Source organism: Lolium rigidum, chromosome 6 (genome assembly GCF_022539505.1).
Source record: "Lolium rigidum isolate FL_2022 chromosome 6, APGP_CSIRO_Lrig_0.1, whole genome shotgun sequence".
Taxonomy (NCBI): Eukaryota; Viridiplantae; Streptophyta; class Magnoliopsida; order Poales; family Poaceae; genus Lolium; species Lolium rigidum.
Genome location: NC_061513.1, coordinates 106,270,476 through 106,284,856, shown reverse-complemented (window position 1 = coordinate 106,284,856; position 14,381 = coordinate 106,270,476). Strand labels below are relative to the sequence as shown.

Genomic DNA, 14,381 nt, shown 5'->3' with positions numbered 1-14,381 from the left:
TCGTCGGGTTAGGCCCATAGGCGACGAAAAATACCCCTTAGCGGACGATTTTGAGACGTTGTCTATCAGAACTTTTCTTGTAGTGTCTGCTTTCAGCAAGATGTGCTGAATCTTGGTGCAGGTGAAGAACAGGCAGAGGCACAACTTCTCGATCTCGAGGTACCTCGTTTCTGCATCCAACATCCTTCTGCTGAGGTAGAAAACCACTTTTTCCAGACCATCATAAACCTGCACCACGACTGACGCGATGGAGGTGTCAGCTACTGACAAGTAAATGTAGAAGGGTCTGTCTTGCTGTGGTGGAACCAACACAGGTGGCTTCGTCAAGTACTCCTTAATATCGTCAAATGCTTGCTGTTGCTCTGCCCCCCAGCGAAACTCCTCATCAGACTTGATTTTGACCAGTCCCATGAACGGCTCGATTCGTCCTGACAAGTTGGAGATAAACCTTCTGACGAAATTGATTTTGCCGATGAGACATTGAAGTTCCTTCTTCGTAGTGGGTGGCTTCATCGTTCGCACTGCCTCTTGGCTTTTTAGGCCGATCTCGATTCCCCGCTCATGAACCAAGAAACCTAAGAACTGACCGGCCGTCACACCAAAGGCACACTTCTTTGGATTCATTCTTAGTCCGAACTTCCTAGTTCGGTCCAGGACGTGTCGCAAATCTTCCAAGTGTCCATCCACCGAAACAGACTTCACGACCACGTCATCGATGTAAATCTCTACCAATTTGCCGATTAAATCATGAAAGATGTAATTCATGGCTCGTTGGTATGTTGCGCCGGCATTCTTCAGTCCAAATGTCATGACTACATATTCAAACAAGCCTACTCGAACTCTGGTACTCGAATGCGGTCTTGTTTATATCTTCTGGAGCCATAAAGATTTGATTGTACCCGGCATTGCCATCCATGAAGCTTAAAACCTTATGGCCAGCAGCTGCATTGATCAACGTCTCTGCTACTGGCATCGGATATTCATCCTTTGGAGTGGCACTATTGAGATTCTGAAAATCTATGGCGACGCGCCATCGGCCATCCTTTTTCTCCACAGGCACGACATTGGAAATCCATTCAGCATACCTGCACGGCCTGATGAACCCAGCGTCCAACATCTTCTGGATCTCTTTCTTGACTTCCACCAAGATTTCGGCCTTCATCTGTCGTGCTCGCTGCTGGAACGGCTGAAATCCTTTCTTCAGAGGGAGCCGATGCTCGATAATGCTCCTTTCTAACCCAGGCATCTCTGTATAGTCACATGCAAAACAATCTGGGTACTCCTTCAGCAAGGCTATCAACCGGCTCCTCAGATGTGGATCCAACTTTTTGCTGATAAATGTTGGTCGTGGCTTATCCCCAGGACCAATTTCAATCTCTTCTAGCTCATCAGCTGATGTGAACCCATACCCCAGCTTTCCGTCACTTGCTAGATCGATGCTGAACACGGGCAAAAGGCAAGTTGAGGATAATTTTGGCCGATTGCTAGAATCGGCCTCCTTTTTCATTGCAACGTTCAATGCGGGTTTACAACTTTTTGGTTCTCTACTATGGTACGTGACAATCTTGAGGTAAGACCTTTGCTTTTTATTTTTTGGGGCCGATCGCTGGGATCGGCCTTGTCACGCACGTCTATAAACTTGGATCTTGCTACTCTGTCAGGCCAGTGGATAAGACCAGCCTCACCCCGTTTTTTGAAGCTTCGATGCGCTCACAGCCGTCTAGATTAATTCCAGAGAGCGGCTCTTGGTCGTTTGCATCCCAAATGTTCATGGCAGCTAGCGAAATCTCGATCGAATCATCTGCATGAACAACTTCCACTTCATCTCCATCCCATTGTATGATGCACTGATGCATTGTGGATGGAATGCAACAGTTAGCGTGGATCCAATCTCTCCCTAGCAGGACAGCATAAGTGCTTTTGCTGTCGACGATGAAGAACGATGTAGGGATGGTTTTTCGGCCTACAGTCAGGTCTACGTTCAGAACACCCTTTGCTTCTGACGCTTGGCCGTTGAAATCGCTTAATGTGATGTTGGTTTTGATCAGATCTTCATTGGAACGTCCCAAACGTCGTAGCATAGAGTACGACATTACATTGACTGCCGCTCCTGTATCAACCAACATCTTGCCGATAGGTTGCCCATTGATGTAACCTTTCAGGTATAGGGCTTTCAAATGCCTGTAGCTTTTATCTCGCGGTTTCTCAAAGATGACTAGCCGTGGACCACAGTCAAACTGTGCTACTGACACCTCCTCGTCTTTTGGAGCACAAAATTCTGACGGGAGTATGAACACCATATTTGTATCAGCCGATGCCTCTGCATCGGCTCTTGTCTATTTGGGGCGCCACACTTTCTTTTGTGGCCGTGCCTCTGTCTCTAATGTTTGCTGAATTTTCATGGCCAGATCGGGCCGTGCTTTCCTCAACGTGTACAGGTACTGTGCCTCGGCTTCCTCTAGGTTTCGTAGCCGCTGCACCCTACGCTTCTGGGAGTGGCTGAGTCCATCAGGACACCACCGTGGCCGGTGATATCTATCTTCTTCTTCATCTGACTCCCCAAAGTCTTCACCTTGAGAAGACTCAGCTCGTCTGTCCTGGGGCGGGAGAGGCCCTAGACGCTTGAACACTGAAACCTCATTTGTTCCCTTCCTCTTCCGTCTGCATTCTGGGCAGTTCTCAATTGTTGGCAATCGGCTCATTCCTGAGTCCCAGCAGTGTTTGAAGAAAGGACAGTCCCAGTGTTTATCCATGTCCTCTTGCTCTCTCGATCTCCGTCTAGCGTGACGCTCATACCCTTCTTGGTCTCTATCATATCGACGATACTTCTTGTCATCTGCATCAGACCGACGATATCTCTCATCATCTACGTCGTAACGCCGACGTCGGTCATACTGCTGCTCATATTTGTTAAGGAGATGTGCGGAGAGTGGTCGTTGATACCGCACACTTCTCACTTCTTCTTCAGTCAAGTAACGTCTGTCATCAAGCTGGGGCCGGTCGCGTGGATCGGCCTCCGCTTTATCTTTGCCACGGGAGTGACTGCTCTCTGGCTTATCCTTGCCATGGCGGTCTGCAAGTCCTGCCATGTTGATATCAAAAGAAAAGCCTGGCTTGCTCCTTAAGCAGTGACTAAGATCGACCATGTTGACTTCAGGAAACGGATGTGTGTCAACTCTCATGGCAAACTGACCGAAGAGTAATCGGCCTTGTTCTATCGCCATTTGAATCTGTCCGCGCAACACTTTGCAGTCGTTGGTGGCATGGGTGAATGTGTGATGCCACTTGCAGTATGGCCTACCGTTCATCTCTTGTAACGTAGGGATTTTGTGGCCTTCGGGTAACTTTAGCTGTTTTTCCTTCAGGAGCAAATCAAAAATCTGCTCCGTTTTGCTTAAATCAAAGTCAAACCCTCTTGCAGGCCCTGGTTGTTTCACCCATTTGCAGGACACGGGTGCTGCCCCCCGAGCCCATTTAGCTACGGCGACCTCCTGATCTTCTGCAGAGTCTTCATCTTCTTCCGTCTCGACCAGGGCGACGCGCTTGAACTTGTCCTGGTACAATTCTGGGTGGCGCTGTTCATATGATGTCAACCTCTGAACCATGTGCGCCAGTGAATTGTAGTCTGCTTGGAAAGTCAGATCTTTGAGCGGCGCTGAGAGTCCTGCTATTGCCAGCTCCATCGCTTCCTTCTCGGATAAACGAACCGAATAACATCGGTTCTTGACGATCTGAAACGCTGAATGTATTCAGACACTGTCTCTCCTCGCCTTTGCCGAACCTGGGTCAGATCGGCAATGCCAGCTTCAGTAGCTTCTAAATGATATTGTATGTGAAACTGTTCTTCCAGCTGCTTCCACGTCCGAACTGAATCTGGTGGCAACGAGGTGTACCACCCAAAGGCTGGGCCCGTGAGAGATTGCGAAAAGAACCTCACACGTAGCTGATCTGAAGCTGAGACCATGCCCAACTGTGCCAAATATTGGCTCACGTGCTCGATCGAACTAGACCCCTCTGATCCACTGAATTTTGTGAAGTCAGGGAGCCGATATTTAGGCGGTAGAGGTCATACTCGTTAGGATACGGCTTGGAATAGCCGATTACTCTCTTCTTCGGCAGGATACCGAACTGGTCTCTCAAGATTGCACTGATCTGATCCACAGTAGGAGCTGCAGAGGTTGAGCTTTCATGACTTGGTGTGGTGGCATATTTAGCTAGCCACGCCTGTTTCTCCACATCTGCTCCAGAACTTCCTCCTGCTCCAGCAATCCCTCCTGCTGTGGCAATCCCTCCCGCTGTGGCAATCCCTCCTGCCGTAATCTGGTTCATCCAGTTGTTGTAGTCCGGCACGTATGTGCACACGTATCCATGCGGGATCTCCTTGGGCGGCTCATACAAGAATTGGTAATCGCCAGGATCACCTCCAACCTTGTAGACGACGTACGCCGGTGAACCTTGTTGCTGTGGAGCTGCCAAAGTATACGGCAGTGGTGGCCTAGTGTAGAACGGTATTTCTCCCTGATGAGTTCCCAGAGCAGGTCCTGACGGAGAATACTGATGCTTCATGATTTCTTGCACCACACGAAGCGCAACACGCTCCAAAGTGTTCACCAGGCTCTCAGAATGCCGATGTAGGGAATGAGCCACAGCATAGTTGATTTCCTGACGCAGGGCTCTGGTACGGTCCTCCGAAGGGAGAGACAGATCTATCCCTTCAAGCACACCTTCGGGTTTGAACCCTTTGAACCTAATCCCGTGCGAACGGGTCTTCTCGAAAGAGCCGATGAGATCGGCTTCGAAGATGGCCTTGAGATCATCATATTTCTTCTTGTGTATGGAGGCAGATCCTCTTACTTGATCTGTTCTTCCGCCATCTCGGATGTTGACGTAGTTGTTGTAGAAGATTGTCCCACCGGGCGTGCCAGAATGTGTTACCTGCCAAAACCCACCGGCGAGCAGTGGTTAAGCAACACGAAGAGCCGGGAGGCTGCCAAGACTGCTGGGTGGGCCCTGGTCCCTCGACGTCGTCCCGCAATGTTCCGGCACACGTCCGGGTGGTTGCAAGGGCGTGCCACCTGACCTATACCTGGTCAGGAAGGTGTTGGATCGCTTCGATTAGTTTCCTGCATGGTAGACACGTAAACATTAAATACGAGCCCGATCGGCTCTCAGGTTGCCCTGTGGATCGGCTCAAAGAGCCGATCGTCCCATGATTCACGTTGGGTTTACGATGACATGGGACTCCTGCTTGATCAACACAAAGTTAAACCAATCCACGACAGTTTAGGGTTTTCACCGTATGATCGGAACATCCTACGCGTGGTTGAGCCTAACAGACACGAAAGATGATAGAAAGCTAACCCTAAAAGAGGCCTAAAAACCAACATTAAGTTAATTCCCGGAACAATCCCTCTTAGAGATAGCAAACTATACCTTACGCACTACCGGATCATTCAACCCGTTTGCAAGGCCTAACCATACGGATATTAAACTAATCCTTGAGAAACAAGGAGCAACTATAACAGATCGGATCTACTAAACGATGAACAAGCAAGGTGCTGCCCTTACACCTAGATAGGTATAAGGGCAGCTAGATATCGAGGGACGGCATAGCTAGACAAATATGCGTAAGAAAAGCATCAATGCAAGCCCCAAAACATCTATGATAAGTAGTGTTGCTCGCCATCAACAACGCTTCAGCACGAGCAACACAAGATAAACGAATAAACGTACGTTGCCTAGATCGCAAGATGCGATCTAGGCAGCATGATGCTTACCCGGAAGAAACCCTCGAAACAAGGGGTGGCGATGCGCCTGGTTTGTGTTTGTTGTGAACGTGATTGTCCTCGTTTCTCGATAACCCTAGATACATATTTATAGTCCAAGGGACTTTCTAATTTGGGCGTGCACCTAACCGTGCACGGGTTAAACTCTATCTTTTAATTCTAAACTAAGATGCAATCTACTATATTTTACAGATACACGGGCAATCTAGCCCAAACTCTTCGCACAAGGCCGCTTCAGAGATACTCCACGTGTATATCCTTCAAGCCCATCTCCATTACGGCCCATCTCCTGATTTGGCCAAAATCTGGTGATAACAATGCCTCAACTCACACTTTTCAAATACTTAATCCCATCTTTATTGCCACCCATTTACGCAATGGCGTTTGATGTAATCAAAGTACCCTTTCGGTGTAAGTGATTTATATGATCTCATGGTCGAAGGATTAAAACAACTATGTATTGAAAGCTTATAGCAAATGAACTTAATGACTTGATCTTATGCTACGCTCATTTGGGTGTGTGTCCATTATATCATTCAATTAATGACATAACCTTGTTATTAATAACATCCAATGTTCATGATCACGAAACCATAATCATCTATTAATCAACAAGCTAGTTATACAAGAGGCTTACTAGGGACTCCTTGTTTACATAACACACATGTATCAATGTTTCGGTTAATACAATTATAGCATGGTATATAAATATTTATCATAAACACAAAGATATTATAATAATCACTTTATTATTGCCTCTTGGGCATATCTCCAACAGTTTATTGATTCAAACACAAGTTACGCAACATCAATGCAGTTTGTCGAGACATACTCAGAAACTTCTTTATTTTCGTCCTCGTTCCTGTAAAGTAGAAGCCCTCTAGAACGGACACCCCTTTCATCAACAATCATAGAATCAAAACCCAGCTTACCACGAATCACCTCCGCGCTACCCTTATCCAAATGAGTCTCACACAAAAATAAAATGTCTGACTTAATTCGCCTTGGAGGTCTAGGAGCCAACGAACAAACGTGGTTGAATTCATTTCCCGACAATTCCATCCCCATGTTCTCACTGCTGGAAAACTAGTTGAACAAATCTCTCGGATTTAGGAAACCAACAATTCCAATCAAACACCACCAATCACCGCTAAGTTTCACGAAGAAGACACCATAAAACCTGCCCATAGAAGACACCACAGAACCTCGCTTAGGCAAGGTGACTTGAACCGGACGTGGCACCTTGCAGAGCAGATGGGCCACACCGGGAAGAAAATCGGCAGCGCAGGTTGAAGCAAACAACGGTTTTTTATGGACGATGGCTTTTTTACATACAACGGATGATTGTTTTGACATACACGGTCTTTTTGTGTCATGTGATAGCTCCGGATGGAAGTTTACCTGCGGTGGAAGGAATTAATGGTTTATTTGACGTACCAAATTTTGTTCCTATTTTTTTTTACCTACCAACACCACCGATTCCTGTTTAATAGTAAAGATACGAGTATAAGCCTCTTGTAAACCTCAATATTTTTATTTCTCGAACTAGTCTAAAACAACACCACATTTGCGAGGGCCACTGCGCTAGTTTGCGGAAATGCATATGATTTGTAATGATGGGCCAATATAAAATACAAGGCTAATTAGAATTCCACTAGGCCCATGAACGGTTCAGAATTGTAATAGCAGGCCTGTGCTGAAGATCCATTGTGGCCATTATGGACCAGCCCTAGTTATGGTCTATTATGGACTAGCCCTAGCTAGCAGGGTCACGACCGAAGTTAGTCTGTTAGACGGTACCCATTGGCCTCGGGGTGTTGCTTTACACCGACCTGGTCGGTGGCAAAGCGAGGAGCCGCACACCCGCGGCCGTTGTTGGGCCCGGCCCACGATCCCGACTGACTGTTTTCATTTCCGGTGGTCCGACCTGGCTTGCTCGGCCGGCCCAACAGCATCAGGTAAACGTTTTCTTTTTTCGTTCCTTTTCTTTCTGTTAATTTTTTATAATTTGAATATTTCAAAAAATGATTTTTTTTAAAATCTGAACTTTTAAATTTTAAAATCTAGAATTTCTGATATGACAATTTTATTAAATTTTTCTATTTTTTAAAAAATTTGAACATTTTTCAAATTTCAACAAATTTTAAATTTGAACAATTTTAAGTTTAAACAGATTTTCTAATCTGAACAATTTTTTTAACAATTTTCAAATTTGAATAATTTTTAAATTTGAACAAATTATAAATTTGAACATTTTTAAAAATTTAGAAAAATTAATTTATTTTTTTCGGAATTTTTAAAAAGAAAGAAAAGAAAAAGAAACAGAAACAGAAAAGAAAAGAAAACAGAAAAACAAATAAAAAAGAAAGAAAACGAATAAACAAAAAATGAAAATAAAATGAAAAAACGCAAATGGACCGGGCCGTATACCCGACCAGGGTGTGCGGTGCTTCGTAAGCACCGACCTAGTAGGTGTATAGGATTCGCCCTGGCCTCGAGCACGCACGGTTTCGAAGCGCTGTTCAGGCAAAGGGACGGTATTAATAAATAATAAACCCACGGCCTTGTTTCGGTGGAGATGGAACACCGTACGTGTTGAACAATGCACCGAATTTCTCCGATCGAGCTGAAGAAACACAATCGCAAGGGCCAAGGCTATCGCGAACGAACATTTATAGTTTCTCTCTGTTTTTTCTTTCTGTTTTGTTACAGCACGTGCGTGCGTGCCTAGCTAGCGTGTGTGCGTGTTACAGCGAGGATGAACTGAAAACCCGGTTAGGAGAACGTCAGATCCTGATCCACTCTGTGCCGTCGATGAAGCTGAGGGAGATGAAGGGCTTGGCCTCCTGGTCGGTGAGCTCGCGCGACCAGGACACCCTGCCGGAGTAGCTGGCGCCGGGGCCGGTGCACTTGTACTGGCCGTAGAACACCGTGAGCTCGCGGCTGGGGTCGCCCCAGTTGTACCAGCCGCGCGGGACGATGATGTCGTCCATGTGGGTGTAGGCGAAGACGACCCGGGAGAAGGTGCCCCAGGCGCGGCCGAGGTAGAGCGCGCCGGAGCCGGTGACCCGGCAGTTGAGGAAGGAGAACCCCGTGTCCTCCAGCATGCTCTGCCGGTTCTGCGCCGTCAGCGCCCCGTAGTCCCGCGCGATCGCGTGCACGTGGCAGTCCTGCAACACACAAATCAGACAACCTCGTTACAGAATTATGTGACGTTCATCCTGCACGTGGGCATATAGGGCCGTCGTGTCGCCGGTCGCAGGGTCGGGGGCAGCACAAACGGACTCGTCACGGGTCGATCGAAGATGCCAAGATGGCGGCTGCTATCGGCGCGGCCACAGGAGTAAAATCCTAGCCTTGCGTGCTGCAGAATGCAGATGTTGTCTGTTCTTGCTCTGCGTGCAGTTGGATCGTCTCCAAAAGAACGTTTTCACAATCGGTGGGCATCTAGTAGGCGGCCAGCCCACCTGTGATGCCCGACTACATGCTGGTGGCACATAGCAGCAGGTAAAAGGACTTTTTTTTTTTTTTTTTTTTTGAACAACGGTAAAAGGACTTGTGCTGCAGCGGCATTGAAGAGTGTTTCAGAGCGGTCCCGTGGCAAGTACTCAGGCTGCAAGTGGGCCGTGATGCGGGGGCCCGCGTAGTTTCCGCATGTACCTGCAATAAAATGTGGGCCGTCTGCGGCAGGCCGCAAATACTAATCACTTTTAGGCGGCTTTTGTTTGAGCCCGCATAGAGATAGCATCTGGTCAGCGGTCTTCTCTGCAACGTCTCGTCGGCCAGGTCGTTCCCGTGCACCCCCGGCCGCACTCCGCCGACCCCGCCTCGATTCGGCCAACGCCGGTGTCGATCCAGCCTTTTCAACCTCTATTCGGCCACCTCCGGTGCAGATCCAGCCTTTCGTGCCTCGAATCGGCCGCCTCCGGTACCGATCCGGCTGCTGACCGCCCGCGTCATGGCGGCTGTCTCAAATCGGCCGTCTCCACGTCATGGCGGCTGCAGGCGCTGATCGTCTCCGGCGGTAGCGCTTTGATCTCCTAGCCGCGACAGTCGGGGTCGGGAAGGAGCAGGGGAGTTCACAGGTGGAGCGAAGAACCAGACGGAGATCTCAGCCGCGAGCAGATCTTCCAGAACGTGCTATGTGGGCTGATTGCGGGCTCTGCGGGCCTGCCGACGTATCCCCACATATTCAGGCACTCACCCGCAGGCCTCCGCATAACTGGCTAGGTGGGCTCAAATATGCGGCGCCGCAGGCAGCCCGCTTCCGCTTGCACCCTGAGCAAGTACTACAATGGTCGATTCGGTTATGTACGTACTAGCATACATTGCTGGTACATGGCCTAGGACATCATACGCGGGTCCTCACTTTCGGTGCGCCATTCTCTTGATCGGTGATTGTTGTTATTCTTGCGTGTTGGTCATTTAGGATCTTAGCATGCTAATATTTCGTTTGTCTATTTCAATAATCTACGATGATAAACTTTGCCCGGCTTCAATGAGAGAGGACGAGGATGGGGGCGCAACTTTGACTCGTTTGAGTGTTTGTAGTCATCGCAGGTAGTTTAAAGACATATTTGTATTACTTTACTATACCGGTTGACTTTTCAGAAAAAAGATATAGCTTACAAGCGTGCATACTGTGGAATTCCTTATACCCTAGGCTACCTCATCATTTTTATGTAGCCTACACTAGCAGCTACCGTTCAAAATAGTTTGTACATCATTGAGCATCCTAGAATTTTTACCCTTTTTTGAAAAATTAAAACATAATTGTTAATGTTATGAAATTAAAGGGCTACCGATAGTTAGGCCTACATTTGGATTTCCATAATTTCACAGAACCGAAGGAACCTTTTTCATTGGATTGTTCAGTGTTCAACCTTATGCTCTGTTCTTGTGTTCTGCTTTGTATTCAGCAGGTGCACCCCGCTTAACCAACTGGAACGAATTGCTACAGAGATTAGCTTCAATTCAATTGGTTCAAAAGAAAGATTTATTCTGTTGGGAACTTACCAAAAATGGTAAATTCACAGTAATATCCATGTATGAAGTGTTAATTCAACATATTCAATCGGTTTATAATAATAAAAGAATTTGAACACTGAGGATACCACTAAAGACGAAGGTTTTTGCTTGGTACCTATGTCGTGGTGTTATCCTTACCAAAGATAACCTTGCAAAAAGAACTGGCATGGATGTAAGAGATGTGTTTTCTGTCATTAAGATGAGATAATTAAACACTTTTTTTTCCACTGCTGGTTTCCTGAATATGAGATAATTGCACCTAATGACCTCGGCCCTCAATAGTCAACAGACGGAAGGACTAGAAGAGATGGAGCAGAGATCGTACTATACCTCGTAGAGCGAGAGCGCGTTACCGAAGATGAAGTCGACGGAGCCCTCGATGTAGCAGTCCTTGTAGTAGTGGCGCCCCGAGTGGTCGTAGAGCGTGTCCTGCGCGCCCAGGATCCTGCACCCCACGAACGCCGCGTTGTCCGCCGACACCCGCAGCGCCACCGCCTGCTTCCCCGTCGCGCCCGCCTTCGGCACCGGCGACGTGTTCTGTCACGGCCCATGCCAACGGTGCGCGCCAATTTAGGAGAGCGTGCGTCGCGAGCCAACAAAGATCAGCTGCGGTAGTTACCTTGAAAGTGATGTTCCTGGCGAGGAAGTACTGCGCGTTCACGGCGAACGTGGCGGAGCCGTACGTGCCGAGCGGGCGGCCCCTCCGCCCGGACGGCGTGTCGGCGGTGTCGCCCCACTGCACCACCGTCTTGTCCGCGCCGGCGCCCTCCAGCGTGATGAACGCGCGCATCGACGATATCGACACCTTCTCCCTGCCACAGTCCAGCAACGATCAGAGAGGACGAGACCGGAATGCAAACGTGGAAAGGCAATGGTGGGCAATGCACGCACGTGTAGGTGCCGGCGTTGACCCTGATCACCACGCGCACGAGGTTGATGGGCGGGAGCGAGTCCACGGCGGCCTGGATGGAGGTGAAGTCGCCGGAGGCCGGGTTGCGGTCGACGACGAGCGAGTAGGACGGGAACGCGCGGGCCACCGCGTGCTGGAAGGTGCTGTGCTCCAGCGCGCCCACGTACCGCACCCACCGCATGAACAGCCGCTCCAACTCCTCCGCCCGCGTTGCGTTCTCCGGGAACGGCTGGCCCGCGGCATTCCCCGGCCGCACACCCCGGGTGTGCGCGGCCACGCCCCACCACGGCGGCACGGCGAGCACCGCTACGGCAATGCAGGCCAGGAGCCGGGCGCGTGGCGCGGGCGTCATCGCGGCGGCGACGTACGGCGGCGTGACGATGCCACGGCTACTTGATGATTGCCGGCGTGCGTGACGACTGAACGATGTGATCGGGTAGCTGGAGAGGCGTGGTCAGTTTTGGTGCGGGAGGCAGGCGAAAGGGGAGGGGAATTTAAGGAGACCGATGGATCGATCATCGATCACGGGCAAGAAACGAACACAAGGGAATTATGGAGTGGAGTGACACAGCACTGCAGCCTCGAGTCAGGCACGGTTCACGAGCTGCCAGGTGCAGCTGCTAGCCTGATACGCTGATTGCTTCTGTCTGTGGCGCGTTCCCGTGCTATTGCGTATTGCCCCACTGGCTGTTCCTTCTAGATTTCCAGGTGATCGCGACTCCTGTTCGCATGATATGTTTGCCGCAAGAAATGTATTCTTCATCAGATGATGGCTGACTTTTGTTTTTCGGTTTAGCTAGCTCAGAAATAGCTTAGTCTTGGGTAAACAAAACTTAATTCTCATTCTCACAATATTAGATTTTCATTGTCATTCGTGTGTTCTATGAGTCGCAAATTAAGTTGCAATTGAGATTTTTTTTTTCAGTTGCAAGTTGCACTGCAACTGATTTTTTTTTCTTCAGTTTTTGGTGAGCTTCTTTTTTCCAGTTGCAAATCGAGTCGCAAACAGAAAATTTTCAATTGCAAGCCAAGTTACAACTGATTTTTTTTAATATGATAGTGACATCACTTGAGCGAGCTTCCCAACTTGAGGGTGACAAAATTGTATTGTAAACTTGATGAGGAGTGGAGAGTTAGCTAAATCAACAAGAAATTCGAGTTCTAGTGAGTAGTATTCTTCATAAAATCCAAACCATTGGGGTGGCTAAGCCCCCTCCCACCTCCACTCCGTCTCTGTGCCTGCTTGACTAAGAACTAAACCGTTTCTCTGTTGATTGAGAATTAGTCACACCCTTTGTTTTTTCAATATCCATGCTTTTCCAATCGAAAAACTTAAACATGCATATTATCTATTTACTTTCGATGAATTGGACATTAAATAATACGCATGAAGATGATACAAATATATGCCAGGTCATGCCCAAAACGATGACGAAGACACCCGATGAGAGAACGCACAACACAGAGGAAATGGATGGAAGTTTCTGGAAGAAGAGGAAGACTTGGGGCGTGGCGGCGAGGACCCAAGAGTAGGAGATAGGCGGCCATCCTCACCTAATGTGAAGGAGATGGGGGCGGCGGTAGGAGCGTAAATACGAGCGTGCTTTTACCTGTTTGAGGGTTTCAGTCGAGGGAACGTGGCAGATAGAAGGAAGGAGCGAGACACACGAGAAAAAATATTTCAGGCCCGAATGAACGCGGATGTTAAGCTCCAACCCAGGACATTTGGGAACAAGTTACCTAGATGAAAAAAGGAAAATCAGCAACTCAACATTCGGCCCATGCACATGATGAATACCTAGACCAGCCAAACAGACTAAATCCTAGTAGGTCTTGGACCATCCAAATGTTCAATACCTAGCTCCAATCAAACATCCAAACCTCGCAACCATAAGGTTTATTAGGTACATATGCATTTCAGAATTGTAGTTAGTACCGATATTATAATATCAAAGAAGACGGAGAAGAAGGGTTAAGGAATACTACGTATGGAAAGGTGGTCTAAAATCTAGTTGGGCTGGACAAATTTTAGTTGAGTCTACTGAAAATAATGTCCCTAACTATATGTTATACTGCTAAAATATGTAATCAAAAAGCTATATTTTCTTAGAGCTGAAATGTGATGGCAAGAGAAAGATGAACACATGGTGTGAAGAAATACCACCATCTAGCTAGTTCGATGGCCGGATGTGTGTCAACCTAAGGATAAAGAAGGTTTGGGTGTAACTGAAACTCAAAACTGATTCCGCGTGCATATACACCCGGTATGTACAAAACATATTTCAAGAAGTTAGAAAATTTAGAAGAAAAAAATGTCGCATGTAGAGGGAAATATTTTATGTGTGCACGTAAAATTTCACATAAAACTAACATTTTTTGCGTCCTGTGTTAAAAAGACAAAAGCAATGTCTCGAGAAATTGATTATTTTAGCACCAAAGTTTGTCTTTTTACACAGGGCACAAAACCTGTTTTTGCTGAAACGACTTTATGAGCATGTAACATGTCAAGATATACACGAGACATTTTTGTATTTTTTTAAAGTTTTAACTATGTTAAAAATGCATTTTAAATAAAGGGTGCATATGCATCCGGGTGCAGAAACACCCTCCCAACATGTAACTAATATAAATTTCGAATAAAATAAAAAAATGGTTAT

The 14,381-nt window shown here is 47.6% G+C and overlaps 1 protein-coding gene across 1 annotated transcript; it reads right to left on the bottom strand.

The window, feature by feature from the left end:
- Positions 1-8,572: 8,572 nt before the first annotated feature.
- On the bottom strand, positions 8,573-12,076 carry LOC124659233 (probable pectinesterase 53). The gene is made up of 4 exons (XM_047197162.1): positions 11,706-12,076; positions 11,434-11,626; positions 11,145-11,351; positions 8,573-8,956 (listed from the first exon to the last, which is right to left on the bottom strand). The coding sequence occupies exons 1-4, from the start codon at positions 12,074-12,076 to the stop codon at positions 8,573-8,575; spliced, it is 1,155 nt and encodes a 384-aa protein (XP_047053118.1).
- Positions 12,077-14,381: the final 2,305 nt, after the last annotated feature.